General features: G+C 47.9%; 2 protein-coding genes across 2 annotated transcripts; both read right to left on the bottom strand.

Moving 5' to 3' along the window:
* Window positions 1-9090: 9090 nt before the first annotated feature.
* Window positions 9091-12811, bottom strand: LOC125530537 (protein LIKE COV 1). Its single transcript, XM_048694919.2, has 7 exons — window positions 12458-12811; window positions 11693-11745; window positions 10741-10850; window positions 10168-10335; window positions 9998-10095; window positions 9560-9686; window positions 9091-9465 (listed from the first exon to the last, which is right to left on the bottom strand). Exons 1-7 carry the CDS (start codon window positions 12650-12652, stop codon window positions 9356-9358), a joined length of 861 nt encoding a protein of 286 aa, XP_048550876.1. The 5' UTR covers window positions 12653-12811; the 3' UTR covers window positions 9091-9355.
* A 2896-nt stretch (window positions 12812-15707) lies between these two features.
* LOC125525793 (cytochrome P450 CYP72A616) lies at window positions 15708-18044 on the bottom strand. Its single transcript, XM_048690806.2, has 4 exons — window positions 17403-18044; window positions 17059-17303; window positions 16378-16762; window positions 15708-16302 (listed from the first exon to the last, which is right to left on the bottom strand). The coding sequence occupies exons 1-4, from the start codon at window positions 17940-17942 to the stop codon at window positions 15871-15873; spliced, it is 1602 nt and encodes a 533-aa protein (XP_048546763.2). The 5' UTR covers window positions 17943-18044; the 3' UTR covers window positions 15708-15870.
* Window positions 18045-18330: the final 286 nt, after the last annotated feature.

Below are 18330 nucleotides of genomic sequence, written 5' to 3' on the forward strand. Positions count from 1 at the left end.
TCGGATCCACCAGCTATATCTTCGCACGCAAGGAAGTGCCTCCTTATTACGCACAAAAAAATGAATACTCCCCCTGTTAGCTGGGACCCAGTATAGTGGTAGGCTGACTTGTGGGCCTACTAAGTTGACGGGGACGGAGGGCTTTGTCAACTTAGTCAATATGCACGATTCTAGCTCTAGTGACCGTACGATGTCCATCCAACGGCCGTAGTGCTTCTTCAACCTCTGGTCTTCTTGCTCCAGCCGCCCAAACCAGCGCCGGTCATGCCTCATGCTCCTGCCTCCCGTGGTCGGCTGCGATCCGGCGGAGGCCTCACCGCCCCCTACTACTCCCACCGCTGGCCAGGCCATCCCTCTACTCACCCACACCCCCTGTTATTCTGTGGCGACGGCAGCCTCACACCGCAGTGAACCAGTGAACCCTCGTACTCCTCTACGCGTGGGCATCCACTGCCGCGTCTTCCCCAGCTCCGCGTCGTCCCCTTCCTAGGCCTCGCCGTCGTCCACCGCCCTGGTGCTCTCAGCGCGTCGTGGTCAACGTGGTCAAGGAACGACTTCCATCGAACATGGACTGTACGTGGAGAGGCTGACAGCTGGGTCCACGGCCGCAGCAAGGAAGTGCCTCCTTATTACGTGCAAAATAATTATTCCTCCACCTGACAGTGGGGACCCACCGGACGGGCCACCGTATTTCGCGAAAAAAACGTTTGCCCCTAACTGCTGGGACCCACCAGCTACATCTTCACACGCAAGGAAGTGCGTCTGGGCACAAAAAAACGATTCGCCCCCCTGACTGCTAGGACCTACCAGCTACATCTTCGCAGGCAAGGAAGTGCCTGACAGTCGGAACCCACCTGGTCGAAGCATACGTAGCATTGTCATTCTGGTCGCGAACATGTACGTGCATATATACTGGTGGATGTAGAGGCGCGCACGTGTCGTAGTAGAGGCGCGTACGTATCGTAGTAGAGACGCGCACGTAGCATGTACACGTACGTACAGCGGCCAGGGTGCAAGAAATAAAATACGGCCACGTATGTGTACATACGGGCGGGGTCTCGAACGCCTACTCGCACATACGTACGGCCAGGGCTCGTGTACATGGCTGGGTCGGAATGGAGAAACAGCGTCGTCGTCGTGTTCATGGGGAGGCAACGGAATGCGTCGTGTTCATGGGGAGGCAACGGAATGCGTCGTGTTCATCGGGAGGCAACGGAACGCGTGGGAGCCAACCGGCTGGGTCGGAACGGAATGCGTGGTCGCATTCATCGGGAGGGCTTGGACGGAACATGCGATGGAAACGAGGCCTGGCGTACCACACAACGGAGGAAACAGACCTCCTACGTTCGGAACGGGGTCCTGTTGATCGGCAGGGGTCTGGCGTACCGCAAAATGGAGGAAACAGACCTCCTACGGTCGAAACGAGGGTCCTGTTGATCGGGAGGGGTGTGGCGTACCGCAAAACGGGCGAAACGGACCTCCTACGGTCGAAACGGGGGTCCTGCTGATCGGGAGGGGTGTGGCGTACCGCAAAACGGACGAAACAGACTTGTGTTGGAGCGCTACGGTCGAAACGGGGTCCTGTTCATCGGGAGGGGTGTGGTGTACCGCAAAACGGGACTCCACGGGATACTGTTCATCTCCACCGGCGACCTCCTCCAGCCTCCACGGGCTACCGCCGACCTCCTCCAGCCTCCATGGGCTCCTGTTCATCCAGCCTCCACCGCGCGCTACTCCACCGGCTACTGTTCAGCCACCCTTCCACGGGCACCCCTCCACCGTCTACTATTCATCCAGCCCTCCACACCACGGGGTCCTGTTCAACCACCCCTCCACGGGCACCCCTCCACCGTTTACTGTTCATCTAGCCCTCCACCACACCACAGGGTCATGTTCATCCAGAGGCAACGCCACTGCTCACTGTTCATCCAACACCCCCCCCCCCCCCGCAACGCTCACTGTTCATCCCAGAGGAAGCATCGATCAGCTTCAGTTAGCAGCAGTAGCGAACGAATCGCTCGATCGGGTTCAGTTAACAGCCATCGATCGATCGCTCGGGTTCAGTAACGCGTAGCCTGCAGTGCAATCGCTCGGGTTCAGTTAGAGCCCAACGCCTCGCTCGGGTTCAGTTAGAGCCAACGCCTCGCACACACGCGCGTACGTGTACGAGAGAAACGCGCATCGCTCGGCCCGCAACCTCCCACCGTAACCGGGAACTCCCCGAAATATTTCCTCGTCCTCGCTTCTATCACGGTTTTTCCCGTCATGGACGGCCCAAAGAATGTCATGCAGCTGCGTCTCCAGCCCGCCCAGGACGAAAATCCCATTTTCTGTCATGATTTTTTGTCATAGAAGTAGGAGCCCACCACATCTATGATGATACCGGGTTTTGTCACAATTATCGTCATAGAAGTGTCATATGTATGACATAATTTTCTTTGTTCGACCCAAAATGCCACGGATGTGTCTTTTTTTTGTAGTGTCCTGACATCTCATTTGCTATGTGCAAACTGAGCCGGTTTGTTTCCAATCCAGGAGATGTGCATTGGCATGCTGTTGAGCGAGTGATGCGTTATTTGCAAGGTACTGCGAACTATGGAATTCACTATTCTGGGTACCCGACGGTACTTGAGGGGTATAGTGATTCGAATTGGATATCTGATGCTGATGAGATGAAAGCCACAAGTGGACATGTCTTCACACTTGGTGGTGGTGCTGTTTCCTGGAAGTCTTGCAAGCAGACGATCTTAACCAGATCGACTATGGAAGCAGAACTCACAACATTAGACACATCATGCGTCGAAGTAGAATGGCTTCGAGAGCTTTTGATGGATTTGCCGGTGGTTGATAAACCAGTGCCGGCTGTCCTTATGAACTGTGACAATCAAACAGTGATTGCCAAGGCTAAGAGTTCAAAGGACAACATGAAATCCACAAAGCACATAAGAAGAAGATTGAAGTCTGTCAAAAAATCAAGAAACTCTGGAGTAATAGCGTTGGATTATATCCAGACGGCTAAGAATCTGGCAGACCCTTTTACGAAAGGGCTATCACGGATTGTGATAGAAAATGCATCGAGGGAGATGGGTATGAGACCCACGTAAGTTGCCATGGGGGTAACCCAACCTATGTGATCGGAGATCCCATGAATTAGGACCTGGGAAAACAATCCAACGGTCAACTGAGGAGAGTATCCTTAATAAACCCACTCCATTGGAGATGCAGTAATACTCTCAATTCTGTAAGGCAGGCTGATTTTTGTCTTAATGTGTTCCAAAGCTTATGCAAGCAAGATGCTAACCTACAAAGCATTCTTTGGAGGAACACACCTATGTGAGCCCGACTACTGGTCACAGTCTATGAGATTGGGTAATCTCTAGTAAGCTCATGAGAAGGTACGGAGTATGACTAATAAGCTCCACCCGTGGGGTTTAGCCTACGGCAGCCATGTATCAGCTGACAATAGGCGAAACTTCTGCATGTCAAACTGACAATTCAAGGCATAGTCCATTGTTCAGTTGTGAAGAAGTCTAATCCTATTGCTCTAGGTGGAAGTTCAACTTAACAGTCTCCACTGAAAATTCTGGTATATTAAACATTGTTTGGAACAGTTGACAAACTTATGTGCCTTGAGATCTGGTGGGGGATTGTTGGATTATGGATGGGCTTAGGCCCATATAAGACACTAATCCCTGGTTAATCTTGAGGCCCATGTGTGAGATGGCAGGTGGTGGAAAGTTTAGTCCCACCTTGCTAGTTGAGGAGAGTTGAGACCACTTTATAAGGGCTGCTCTATGACTTGCCATTGGGAGCTTGGGAAGAGGAGTGGTACACACGCGCTCCTGCTCCTCCGCCGCCCGCCTCGCCTCGCCTTGCCTCATCACGACGCGCGCCGCGGGTTGCGGGAATGAGCCGAGCCGGTCGTGGGCCTTGGCAAGGCCCACGACTTTCTCCCTTACGGACTATATAAGAAGGCTCTGGCCAGTGAAATAACCCAATTCGGTTCACTCACTCCATCTACTGTTCCTCACTCTGTGCTGCCTCCGGCGATCCCATCCCGACGACCGCGTGCACGGCTGGTCGGGAGAGCAGGTGCCTCCGGAACCCTGTCGTTTGAGATCCTGCCCGGGAGAACGGCAATAAGGTTTTTGGGGAGCGTCTCGACGCGATTGCTCCCGGTCCGTCCCCAACTCCGTTCGCCTCTACTTCCACTACTTCCTCTGCATCGACACCATGGCCGACGCCGCCGCCGCTAAGAAGAAGGCCACGGACGACACCGAGGCTGCTGTTGCCGCCGCCGCATTGGTCTGGCCAACCGGAGGGTATGATCTGTTCATCCCTCGTTTACTCGTACTTATGCTAGCCGTATGTGTGCTGCTCATAGAAGGTTCGATTATATGTTCTGTACGTGCTAGTATGCTTAGGTATCGCTATGAGATGCATACCTTTTATGCCATGCTTACTGTTTACTCGTGGATAAGTCTAATTGGAAAAGTGCTAATATTTCCAACACTGATGAATGCGGTGCCTTGGCCAGCGCCGCGGCCAGGACCGACGAGGGACGTCTCACCCTGTGCCGGTGCATGGATGCGCGTGACGACGCCGTGGCCACGACCGCGCCCTATGCTCTCATGCCACCCTCCGAGCACCACCTGTCGCCTCCAGCCATCTCCCTCCGACCCGGACACAGCCATCCCCGAGATCCAGCGTCCTGGAGGCCGCCGACGGACTGTGGTGGCTGGGGATGTGCGCGAGATCCATTTTTTTCGGATCGGGAGGTTCTTTCTTGCCCATCCTCTCTACCTAGCCGTGAAGGTGAAGATAGTCAAGCTTGGTGCAGACAGGTCAAGGTTCAGCTTAATAGTGAAGATGAAGAAAACGACCAAGCGCTGCCAGGAGTGTGTGTGCAACCACAGAGATCCTAATGCCGCATGTCTCAGCACTTTCTCGTACGTGGCCGCGGAGGTCACAACGAGAAACTGCAACGCCGATGATCTGGATGCGGCCTTCGAGTCAGATGTGAAGCCAGCGCCGGCATGCGGCTACGCCGGTGCTGCCGACAATGGCACAACTATGGTGAAGGATGGGTCAGCCTCGAGTGAGGTAGCCATGGAACAATGCACGGGCATCTATGATCATAGTACCAGAGGCGACCATGGACTAGGCAGATTTGGACGATGCTGCTTCGTTGTCGTGCGCCAATATGTCGGTGCCCGCGTCTCGGTGTGCGAGAGAGGTGAAGATGATGGTGCCAGCGTTCGCAGAGACGACGACACGCACAACATCGCCGGCAATGGATGCATGGGTAGTCATGGCGGCGGGGGCGGTGACCTCCGTTGGTCATTGTGGTGGGGGTGGCGGCCCTCGATAACCGCGATAAGGAGATCAGGTGGCACAACAGTGCATATTCAAGTGCGTCGACATATTTGCAGGCATAGCAGCGGTGGTCGTGTGCGGCACTCGATGCCGGCTCAAAGAGGATTTTCGTCCGGTGCGAGGGTGGCGGCCATCGCACAAGGATGCTCGAGGCACGAGCGACGGAGTCCTACGCTGGTGAGCAAGGGGCGCAGTGGTGGTTCCCCGTCGACTTCTAGCTCTAGAGCAGCAGCTCCGACGGTATGAAGCATGCTGCAGTGTGACTAGCGCCGGTGTGGAGTAGCAACGGCCAGTTCCGCACCGAGACATGGGCGCCCACCCGACGGCCGTGAAGGTGGGCGTGGAGTACTGACGAAGGCGACTATATAATGATCTATCATCAAGATGCTGATTGGAACACCGCTTCATGTCTGGGGTGAAAATTCTTGTCCTGACCATTATTGGTCGGGCTCAGCAACGACGAGGGTATACCTTCTTGAAGGCGTTGCTACGGAAGAAGTCGACTTAGTCGTAGGTGTTAATTTCATATCTTGTGATGGTTCGGCTATGATTGCCTTGGTTTTGTACTCTCCTGAATAATTAATAAAAATGGTTGCATGCATCGCATTGATGCAGAGGCCGGGGGTTTTAACCTCCTTTTCGAAAAAAAATGAATGCAGTGCCAAACCAAGTGCCTGCACATGCACATTTTACATCCTACCGTGATGTTGTGTAGCAGCCTAGCAGGAACAGGTCAATGTAGTGTGGACCTGTCAGACCCAGCTAGCGAACTGCCGCACGCGAAAATGATAGAAATGTCGTCAAATTTGTCCATTGAGAGATGAGAATGCTTGGGTTGGTCGCCACCAGCGTCAGATTGTGCAAAGTTGATCACATCAGCTAATTGTTACAGCAGATTGTGCAAAGTTTGTCGTATCAGCTATTTATTCCAGCAAGTCTTTCAAAGTCAGGGTCCCATTTCCACCATTGTTGGTCTACTGTCTACTATCGCCTGACCAATAGGAGGTTTGGTTAGTCCAAGAATTGAAGGTAACACACCCCAGGCAGGCATTGCTTTCTTTTACAGCAAGGCACCTCAGTCAGTCATTGTTGATGCTGTTGGCAAATCTTTTGCCTCGTTTCAAAAAAAGAAGAAGAAGCTAATTTGGACTCCCAAACAGCCAGACGTAAACGATTAAACAACAGTAAGAAGCATCAGGGGCGGTGGTATAAAGACAAAGTCCAAGCCAATTGTACAAAATCCATCGGATCAGCAACGCGCGTGAATCAGCTACTTGCCTACTTCTACTTAATTATAGATCCTTCAATCCTCAGGCGTGGCAGATTGCTAGTGCGTCGCGCTCAGGATCTCGTTTGCTGAACTGGTGTGATATGTGTTGAATACTTGATAAGATAAGTTTGTTTGCCTCAGATTCTGCTAGCTCGATCATGGTCTGTGTGGATTGCATGTGGATCGAGAGTTGACAAAATCTGGGGCATTGACATAACAGGATTTCGAGAGGAGAGTTTAGGAATTATCAATGCCTTCACGCACATAAAGATAGGCCTTATCACATCCTTTGAGTTCACCACGAAGGATACACAGTAAATGTCCTCTTGACTACAATAACTCTGTTCAGGATATTACACATTCAGATGAGGCAAAGCTATACCTTAATGAGAACGAACAATAGAAAGGTTCGTTTGAAGTATTTTGTAAGTATTCCTTTCTATCATGTACAAGGCGTACTAGTCAAATTTGTTGATGCCGAAAGCTAAGTGGTACTCCAAACATTCAGAAGAACAAAATTAAACAACAGTAAAAGTATACAATTACGACTACGAAGTATCTATGGTGGTGCAAAGTATAAGCCAATTATACAAACTGCATCAGATAAGCAATGCGTGTGAGTCACCTACTTCTACTTAATTGCACATCCTCCTGATCCTCAGGCACAACAAATCGCTAATACATCGTGTTCATGATCCTGTTTGGCCCAATCGTGTGGTATGTGTTCAAAGTTCTATTTGTTATTGATGAACAAATATGCAAGTACTTTTCCCTGGCTTCTGTTCGTTCTCCTATGGCATGCTTGGATTGTATGTGGATGTTGATCTATGGTTGATAAAATCCAGGGCATCGACATACCACCATATACAACGATCTCTGTGAAACATTGTAGAAATATGTCAACGCCTTTTTCACATGTTTCTTAAGCAAATTATCAAATAAGGTACCGAGATGAGAGTCTGTGAAGGGGTGTCCGAGACCTTTGTGGTGTGTGCCTCTCAGGTGTGTAGCAATTGTAGCAGAAACAGATTCAACTAATGTGGTTGAGGCATACACAAGCCAAGAAACCATACAGAACGAGGCTACGGTGATTTATGATATTGTGTGGCATTAGCTGGACTTATCAGGGAGGTGGAGTTCATCGTTACCAAGGGAATTGAATGGAGCGGCACCCAAGATTGTCAACTCTTGCTTTTCTAATCAACTTTGGTGTAATAGAGTTGATGAACGACCTAGTATTTGATATCAATAAAGCTAGCAGTGATGATCTTCCCTAAGAAAAAGACTCTGGACGTCCTTGGTGGATGAGAGACAATGAAAGACGGTGTGTTTTTTCACATTTATTAAGAGGAGCTTACCTTATCTTTAGAAACTTCATGTGTGGTAACTTGTATGCCACACAGTACTATACACCACTCTATGTGAAAATCCGAATTAATAGGTATGCGGATACTTTTGGTACGATGGGTAAAGCCGCACCTACTAACATTTGTATATGTTTCCTCTTTATAAACACTAAGATGTGAGTGGTGACAATGACCGTGTAGCCAGGCAAACAAACATAGATTGCTTCCTTATTTGCTTGTCCAACTTCATATATTTAAGTAAAGAAAACTCTGTCGCAATTGCTATTCTGAAGCAATTATGCTTTAGAAATGAGCGGCATTGGGAAAAGTAATTCAACTGGGGAGGCATCAGTCAGTGCACAAATTGAAACAACAGCTACCCGGAATATTGTTGGTACTACCACTATACTCGCAGATACTAGTTCATCAGGATAGCCTTGTCCTCTTTATACATGCTAAAGATTTGAGTGCTGGCATCAGTGGTGGAGCCAGTTCCCGACAACCCGAGCCAGCTGGTTGGGCTCACCGCTGCCGCTGGTTTGAACGAAGTCTCTGGTGGCGAGCACATCCTATATGCTGAACAGTCGTGAAGCCATGATCACCAACCATATGGTTCTGAAAGGCATGGAACGAACTGATGAATGCGGTGCCAAGACAAGCGCCTGCACATGCAGATTTTACGTCCTACCATGCTGGTGTGTAGCAGGAGCAGGTCAATGTAGTCTAGACCAGTCATCGAACCATGCACGAAAACCATAGAAATGTAGTCAAATTTATCTATGGAGAAATGAGAATGCTTGGGTTGGTCGCCACCAGAGTATTGTGCAGAGTTGATCACATCAGCTAATTGTTCCAGCAGATTGTGCAAATTTTATCATATCACTATTGTTCCAGCAGGTCTTTCAAAGTCAAGGTTCCAGTTCCACCATTGCTGGTCTAGTGTCTACTATCACCTGACCAATAGGAGGTTAATTAGTCCAAGAATTCAAGGTAAGACAACTCAGGCAGGCATTGTTTTCTTTTACAGTAAGGCACCTCAGTCAGACATTGTTGATGCCGAAAGCTAATTTGGACTCCGAAACAGCCAGAAGAAAACAATTGAACAACCGTAAGAAAATATAAGTATGGCTAGGAAGCATCTGGGGCGGCATTACAAAGACAAAGTCCAAGCCAATTGTACAAAATCCATCGGATCGACAACGCGTGTGAGTTACCTACTTCTACTTAATTACAAGATCCTTTGATCCTCAGGCGTGACAGATTGCTAGTGCATCGCGCTCAGGATCTTGTTCACCGCACTGGTGTGGTCTGTGTTGAGAGTTCTACACTTGATATCGACGAACAGGTATGCAGGTAGTTTGCCTCAGCTTCTGCTCGCTCCACCTCGGTCTGTGTGGATTGCATGCAGATGTGGATGTGGATCCAGGGTCGACAAAACCTGGGGCATTGACATACCACCAGACACAACGATCTCTGCCAAACGGTGCAGAAATATGTCAGCGCCTTTTCACATGTTTTGGAGCAGATTAACAGACAAGACACCGAGAGGATAGAGTTTAGGAGTTACCAATGCCTTCACGCACAGAAAGATTAGGCCTTATCACATCCTTTGAGTTCACCATGAAGATATCACCAATGTAGAGATGGTTGGTCGGCACATAGACACAGTAAAGGTCCTCTTGACCAGAATAGCTCTGTTATGACGTAATGAAGGGATATTACACATTCAGATGAGTCAAAGCTATACCTTAAATCAGAGCAAACAATAGAATGGTTTGCAAAAAAACAACATTTATCATCATTTTGAGCATTCTATAAGTATTCATTTCCATCCTTTACAAGGTGAGTTAGTCAAATTTTGTGGTAAAACTGAATTTCAACATTCCACCATGAAAGGGTTCATACCGATCACAGGATAACATAACTGCATACTGAGCATAAAGAAAAATCATGAAAAATAGGTGTAAGCTAATCATCATTGGGAACTCAGTATAATAGTGAAGACCTGGAGCGAGACTGATGAAGTAATGAATCCAAATGCATATTCCCCAATACGAGGATGTCGTATGATGACTGCCTCCTTGAATGCCTGTTTGTTTTGATCTGTAAAAAGAAACAAAAATTTAGCGCATAAGCTACTCTGCAGATTGAATATCTTGATAACTGCGAATTTACCTGGCGATATAGCGGCACTAATTTGCTTAGATGCATTGTAGATATGGCGCACAAGTGGCATGCGCTTAATGATCCATTCACCAATGCCAAGAACAGATGCTCCAACCCAAGATGACATGAAGACTCCAACGAAAAATATGAAAGTAACAGAAGTGATGAAACCAAGACCTGGGGATTCAAATGAGTACAGTGGGAAATAAGCTGGATAGGCAATAAGCATCCTCCTTAGCAATGAATAAGTTACAAAATAATAACTGATTTCAACGACCCAATTTCATGTCAAGTTTCTCAGATTTTGCAGACATTTAAGAATCTAATGACTCAATAAACTAAAACTTCAAATGATTATCAAACTATGCACCTAAGTTTTTAGGTTCCGCATACAAATTACAAATAAAGCAGACTGTATAATACACAACACCACAAAGTAACATATAATATAATAATAACACTACAGGATCAAACCCCAAAGTCGAAACAGGATGAAGCCAGTCATTTATTGAAGAAACTACAGCATGAGAGACAAACCATCCAAGAAATTCAGTATCAAAAGAAGCGGAATAATTTACATACCAAAAATGTTGATTCCCAATTGTGCATAGATTGGAGAGAAGAATCCATCAACAAAATGAATGAACCACCAGGTGAAGTAGAATGTTATCGCTATGGGGAAGAGAATCACACTGGCATTATCCCAGAAAAGAAAATCAAAACAGTATCAGTGTGTGCGTGAAAACAAAATGTTTATATAACATCATGGTAACATAATTTCAGACAGGTATTGAGTTTGAAGAATCTCCAGAAGCAGGACAGCTAGTAACGGTTGGTGTGCATATTCACTGGTCGTAGCAGAATAAGGATGCAACTTCGAGTATGGTTTATTAGGTTCAGCCAGTATTTCTAATGCCTGAATTGGTGTCTTCAAACCAATGCCAGACTTCACAAAAAGGAACAACATATGTCTTGCTGGACAACCAAACTACTCCCTCCGTTCGGAATTACTTGTCTCGGATATGGATGTATCTAGAACTAAAATACATATAGATACATCCATTTCTGCGACAAGTAATTCCGAACGGAGGGAGTAGATAACAGCAGAGGAGCATAATTGTCCAAATGAAGTTAACTGAAAATACTTGGATTTCCAAAAATCCCTGTTAATTGTGGCTTACGGGTTGGCAACTGGGGAAAATATGGTAACACATCTCCTCTGGGTTCTTGCCTCCCATTCTATTTGTTGAATAATACATAATGATGCACCAAATATGACCTATTTGATATTCCCTTGATCTCTTATGCTGATTCTTTTCAAAGAAAGAGATAAGACCCAGAACCAGAGTGGATATCACACTGAGACACTGTCCATACTATTTAGCTATGCTCCTGGCAACCTTATGAAAAAATCTGCCTAAATTATTTCTGAATCGATAGTCACTGAAATTGAATGCTGGCAAGATCATACAGCTCTACCATCCGTTTAACATGACTTTTTTTTTGTGGGATTTATCTTAGTAGAATGACTTACCATCCAGTCATGAATTTCTTTGAGGCCCAGCTGCGGACCACCTTATGGAAAGCCTGTATTGCCGAAAAGAGAAAGAGAAAAAGTTCAACATTAAGTTGTTCTAACCTCAGAAATACAAGCAAAGCTAACAAACATGAAGGGCATACATTGTGTGCAAGGCAAGTATCAAAAAGGAAAAGCATGAATGAACAAGAATAAAGAACATCAGCAATCTACTTTCATCTTTGTCAGATAATGATTGGTCCGAATTTTCTGTCAGCGCGGCAAGCACCCTAGGCAGATTAACAATCACTCAAGGTTCTAACACAAGAAAGCATTTATGCACTGTATGTTTGCCTTCTGTATGGGGATTGTAACATTATAACATCATAATATGTTCCTCCAAGGGAGTTAAATAAAGCAATTTCTCCTCAAATTCATCGCTAAGAAGATATAAATATTACCCTCAAATTGCACCAAAAGAGTGATCGAGCTCATCACCAATTTGACCACTCGATCCAATAGTTAGCTTCAGCACAACAAACACTCACCAAGGGTCGACATCCCTAGTCCTACGAACTTGCAGCGTTTAACATAAACAGTCATTTCGAACCTACTTTCCGCACAATCAACAAATCCGACGACAATAAGCTGTGAGCCGCCAGAGGAATACCAACACAGACCGTGGACTGATTCCAACAGCCAGGCCACAGACCCGGAGCCGCAGTCGGACGACAGGGTAAACCCTAGGGGAACGAACGAGGCGTGAAGGGAAGGGGGGCGAACCTCGCGGCCGGTGGAGGAGAGCGCGGCGGAGGCGGAGGGGGAGGCGGCGGTCCTGTCCAGGTCGTCGTCGTCGCCCCCGGCGCGGGGGACCGAGCCGCCCCCGCCGCCGCCGGAGACGGGGATGAGGAGCTCGCGGTCGCGGTCGCGGCCGCCCATCGGGCTGAGGCTCCGCGGGGCCTTGTCGTCGCCCATCATCGGGGGCTCGGGCTCCGCGCGCGGTGGCCGGCACGGGTCGTCGCGACCGATCGCCGTGGAATGGGGTGCGTGCCGGGTGCGGCAAACGGGCCAAGGCACGAGGGAGGGGAGGGGAGGGGAGAGGAGACGCTTTTTTTTTTCTTTCTTCTTCTTCTTCTTCTTCTTTTTCGCGTCTGCTTCTCGTTCGTTTTCGCGTGTCCTTTTCGTCGCGTTTAATTCCGTTAGCGGCCGTGAGCTGGCGAGCCGATCGCCGGCCCACCGTGGATTGGGCCACCGGGGCCCTCCGGCTGTACGTGGGAGATGAGGTGGCAGTTTGGATTCTCCCTAAAAAAAGTGGCATAGTATAGAACCTTCTTATTGATTTGTTCTTATCTTCGGGGGGCATCTGATCTTGGTTAAGAAAAAAAAATACATTTGTCCTTGGTACAATTCCTTTTTCTTTTTGCCCAAAATGTTCTTACTACAATTCTTACAATGAGAAATGTTGACATATTTGGAGGGGACGAGTGCAAGCAAGGCATTCTCGACGATGTTCACTAATTTGTTCGAAAGATAATAAGAGCCATAATAAGAAGAATACTTGCGTGGGAGGCAGGGTTGACGATTTTCTAGCTGTGCAATTCACGGTCCTTTCATCCTCTTTATCACGTCCGAACGAGAAAAAAGATCTAAGATTTAATGAGCATGAGTGGCTACTCCCAAGCCATGAGGAGATCTCATGTGTTGACCGATAAGTTTGAAGAAGTTCATGCTATGATCATCATGCTTATGTGGAGAATCCAAGATATTCATGCTGACTTGGTTCACGGTAAAATCATGTCCAGCGGCTAAGGTTACAAGGAGTTATTTATATGGTTACTTGCGAGATTGTTCCAAATTTGACAATGGGGAGTTGAGAAGGTGATAAAACAAAAGCAATCGATCATTTGTTGTCGTCCCAGTTTGGTTACGCAAAAAGAATATTCTAAGACCTTGGTTGCACACTTGGTGGGTTGGATGATCCCTTTCGGTCGACAGTCCGTCGAGGCGGACGAAGTTGTATGTACTTGTGTAAGTGCACCTAGTGCCACCCCTAATTGGTTTTGAAGTATTGACGACAAACCTAGTTGAGGGACTAATGTGTTTGTGAGAATTGCAGGATAACACAGGTAGAAGTCCCTCATTGATTCGGTTTTTCTACCAGAGATGACCCCTAAAAATGTATGAAGACATTCAAGTCAAAGGTGGTATGTGAAGACATTCACATTGAAGATTATGACAAGAGAAGACATCGCGTGAAGACTATGGAGCGCGAAGACTTAGCAGTTTCGTCGTTCTGTGGTTTTCTTTGTTGAGTCATAGGAACCACCGTACTGTTAAGTGGGGTCCAAGAGAACCAGTCAGAATGACTGAAGTGATGCTTAACCGAAATCCCATGTCTTCGAGTGAAGACTATGAGAGCAAATCTTGTCCAGAGTTGGATAAGTCAGCTTTGCTTGTAGCCCAAGTAAAGTTGCCGTGTATGTTTGAAATCTGACCGTTGGAACATGTGTCAGTTCCTTAGTGACCCAAGGTCATTTCGGACAAATCAGGTCGGGTTGCCTAGTGGCTATAAATAGCCCACCCCCTACAACCATAAAGGGTTGGCTGCTCAGAGTTAAAGCACGGCTTATGTCGTTTGAGAGCAACCGACCTCGAAGCCTTTGAGAGAGAATTCCTTGAGAGGATAAAGCCCTAACCACCCAGAGCCAAAGAGTGTTAGGCATCACTTAAGTCTTCCTGTCTGTGTGATCTGAAGACTTATTACACTTGAGGACTGTGAATTCTCCAGCCGGTTAGGCGTCGCGTTCTGAGCATCCAAGAGTCATTGTGGATCGCCGGTGAACGAAGTCTGTGAAGGTTTGAAAGTCTACCTTGAAGTCTTACCAGAGTGATTGGGCGAGGTCTATGTGACCTTAGCTCAAGGGGAATACGGTGAGGACTAAGTGTCCTGAGCTGCGGTTCAGGAGTAGGTGTCTGGGACTGTGTGTCCTCAGGTTTAAATATCTATCCGCCCTAACCAGACGTACAACTGTCACCGCAGTTGGAACTGGTCTACCAAACCTTTGTCTTCATCCCGCACACTAGTTCTATCTTTCCCATCTCTTTATTTACAGTTGGCTCTTGTGAAGTCAGTACCTATTTGCATTATCCATTTGACTTCACTGAGTGATTACTTATTCTGATTGGCTTCACAATATCTTCCTACCTGATCCTTACTGCCTAACTGTTATTAGTCATTGTGCTTTCACTTCATTGAATACTTGACTATGGTTTGCCTAGTGTAGTCTACCTTCCGCTGCATGGTAATAGGTTTATTTCTATCGTCTGTCTTCGAAACTTACATGTTTTGAAGAACTTCGTAAAAATCGCCTATTCACCCCCCTCTAGTCGATCACTAGCACTTTCAACTTGGATGCTCCTTCGAGATCCCAATGAAGTGGTCATTTTTGCCACATACACATACTTGTCTCACCACAACGATGTATTATAGTCTGAGACCAGTGCACTGCCTTTGCAATGGTCTAAGTTGTCCATTGTGATATAACCCGATTGCATAACTGATTTTAATATCATGTCATGCACTTCACTTGATCGATCTATTTACAGTCACTTGATGGCTGAGATTAGGCGCACGTCTCATGTGTGCTTGTGAGTTTTTCCTCCTTAAAATTGAGCGTGATCACAATATGGTTGCTCAGAGAGTGTGGTTGTTGCCCTGACAGGCAGCCGGCTGCTCAGGCAACAATCTCAGCCTCAGGCCTTCTAAATCGGACGCCCGAAAGATCGCTACCTATCCTAAATCGGACTCCTGAGAGATCGCTACCTGAGACAGGCAGCTTCTTCACGGAGGGAACCAAACAGGCCCTCAATGTCTAGCCAACTTATGGCAGATCAGGTGGTAGTTGCGCCATGTACTAAACTGTGTCTCATATATAGTATTAGTTGACTGTAATCCTATAGTTGATGAATAAAACTTGCTATTTTTCTTAAAAACACAAGAGAAGCACAATACAAAATAGTTTTCCTAAGTCAATTGAGTTCTCATGAGTCCAAAATTGTTGGACTTTTATTAGTAAAAAACACAGATGGTGACTAAAACCTGCCGCGGATAAGACTACATACATATCACATAGGAGGCGAATGCCATGCGTATGATACTACAAAGAGATAATGTGAAGCCTAGTCTGAGCATGAGATTATGAAGAGATAGTGTGAAGCCTAATCGGAGCACCATGCATGGGACGCAACATCATCACGCTATGCGGCGTATGGGTGTATGACGGTGTGAGCTCAAACTCAAAGCGTTGAAGGATCATGCACAATGCCATCTTGGCCTCAAGCAACGCGAAGTTCTGGCCGATACAAATCCGTGGCCCCCAACCGAATGGGAAAAATGCGCCCGGGTCCTTGGACGCCTTGGAGATCCCCTCGGCAAACCTATCCGGGTTGAATTGGTGCACATCTTCTCCCCAAATGTCCGTGTCGTGGTGGATGTACAACACTGGCATCTCAAACATCACACCGGCTGGGTACGTGATGCCCCCAATCTCAATCTTCTTGTATGTTTTCCGGGTGAATACAGTAGCCGGTGGGTACAACCGAAGAACTTCATATAGAATCATTGTCACCTGCACATCATGTTAATAAGACATTGTACTTCTAGTTGTTTGTAGCAAATTAAGTAACTTCAAATTGGTACTCACAATTTTGAGCCGATTAACACCCTCATACTCGAGTTTGTGTTTTCCAAATAGGCCAAGAACCTCCTCCCTTGCACGGTCCTGCCACTCCGGGTGCATGCTAAGTACAATCATTGTCCATGTAAGCAATATTGATGTTGTCTCCATTCCTGCAAAATAGAACAACTTGCACTCCTCCATGACTTCATCTGATGACATTCCTAGGGTGGATTGGCCATTTTCATCTGTGTCTGTCATGTTAGACTCTAGTAATAAGCCGAGTAAGTCATCTTTTGTGCTTTCTCCTTCCTGAATAGCTTGCATCCTTTTTGCAATTATGCCCCGCAAGATGGACTCAATCTCGTTGTTAATTTGATGCATCCTTCGGTTATTTTTGGTAGGAAAGGACCTGAAAAATAAGGTTGTAAGGGAAAAGAATATCGCTCTGCTTAGGTAAATACTCCACCCGTCTCATAATATAAAAGCGTTTTGCAAGTTACATAACTTGCAAAACACTCTTATATTGTTGGACGGAGGAAGTAGATTATAGTAGTTGAGTAAATTTTACTGTTAAATGATTGCAGTATTACTACTTTTCATTTCACATATTTTGGTACACAGAGTCTAATGAAGTGCTAATGAACTTCAATTAGTAGTACCAGTCTACCAGCAAGTAGTTAGAAAAGAAAAGAAGTAGCAACTCACATGTAACCGGGAATCATAATCTTGCTGATCGCTGCCATGAATCGCCCAATTTGCTCAGTCTGCAGCTGAAAAATCCTTCTCCCTTCCAGGTAACTGCTGCCGAACGCCGTCTGCGAGATGACATCTCCGGTCAGGCTCTGGAGCTCCGGGCAGACATCCACCTCCCAGGAGCCGTCAGGCCCAAGGGACCGTTCCCACCGGCCAACGAGCTCCTCACAGCACGCAGTGAACGCCGGCAACATGAGCTGCAAATTAACCAAGCTCAGCAGCCCAGCCATGGATATCAAGAAGCACATAGACAGTGTGGAACAACAACTGCGTGAAGGTGAGTGAGACATACACACCTTGAGCTTCTCGGCATGGAAGGCGGGGTTGAGGATCCTCCGGTGCTTGGCCCACCTGTCGCCCTCGTAGTTCCCCACCCCGTCGGCGAGCAGCCTGGTGAGCGCCGGGAACTTGAACTTCTCGACGTCGCGGGCGAGCTTGCTGGACATCACCTCCCGGACCAGGGCAGGGTCGGTGATGCTCACCTTGGGGACGGGACCGAACCAGGAGATGCACGGCGTGCCGTGCTCCTGGATGGTGCTGTAGAGGAACGGCATGGCGCGGGGGCCGACGTTGTGGCAGCGCGGCGGCATCGGCGGCCCCGACGACGCCGCCTTGGTCTGCCGGGCGTAGTCGTTGACGTCGCCGAGGAGGAAGCGGTACCGCGTGCCGGGGAGGCCCTGCGCGCGGAGCGCCCGCTCCAGCCGCCTCGGCCGCCACCACAGCTGGTCGAGCAGCCGGGCGGCTTGCCAGAGGAGCACGGCGGCCACGAGGCCGCCGCAGATCCATGACAGTACTGAGAGTGCAGCCGGACTACTCATCCACGGTCCTGGATCCATTACTCTGCTCCTCACTCGTCAGAGGAGCTAGTGGTGGGTGAGAAGAAGGTGATGTTTACAGGATAGCGAAGTGCAGGACTGGATTGGTGATGTTTTTGGTCAGAATTCTGGATATATAGAGGTCTCACTGGACAGTGAGGTCTCAAGTGTCCATTTGTTTAAGGTTTCTTGCACCACGGTTGATGGTGCGCCATGGCGATATGTCGGTCAAAGAAAGCCACAAATGTCAATGGCTTGGTTCCAAAGGAGTAGGGATCTTGGCAAATTCCATTTGGGATCTTGGTGGATAAATTAAAGGGGACGAAGGAGGATGGCCCCCCACGCACCATGCGGTTGCAGTTTCATGGGTGCTTCCTCCTGCTTGTGTGAGGTCAGAGCATACGACATA

This window comes from Triticum urartu, chromosome 1A (genome assembly GCF_056163025.1).
Source record: "Triticum urartu cultivar PI428250 chromosome 1A, HENAU_Tu73, whole genome shotgun sequence".
NCBI lineage: Eukaryota > Viridiplantae > Streptophyta > Magnoliopsida > Poales > Poaceae > Triticum > Triticum urartu.

Excerpts from the sequence above, each read along its gene's own strand:
- LOC125530537 (XM_048694919.2), bottom strand. The coding sequence starts at position 12,652 with ATGATGGGCGACGACAAGGCCCCGCGGAGCCTCAGCCCGATGGGCGGC. Across the intron at positions 10,096-10,167 it reads TAGTGCCGCTATATCGCCAG|ATCAAAACAAACAGGCATTC; the intron begins GTAAATTCGCAG and ends TTCTTTTTACAG. Across the intron at positions 9,466-9,559 it reads TTCTGTGCGTGAAGGCATTG|AGATCGTTGTGTCTGGTGGT; the intron begins GTAACTCCTAAA and ends ACCGTTTGGCAG.
- LOC125525793 (XM_048690806.2), bottom strand. The coding sequence starts at position 17,942 with ATGGATCCAGGACCGTGGATGAGTAGTCCGGCTGCACTCTCAGTACTG. Across the intron at positions 17,304-17,402 it reads TCCATGCCGAGAAGCTCAAG|CTCATGTTGCCGGCGTTCAC; the intron begins GTGTGTATGTCT and ends GTTAATTTGCAG. Across the intron at positions 16,763-17,058 it reads ATTATGATTCCCGGTTACAT|GTCCTTTCCTACCAAAAATA; the intron begins GTGAGTTGCTAC and ends CTTATTTTTCAG.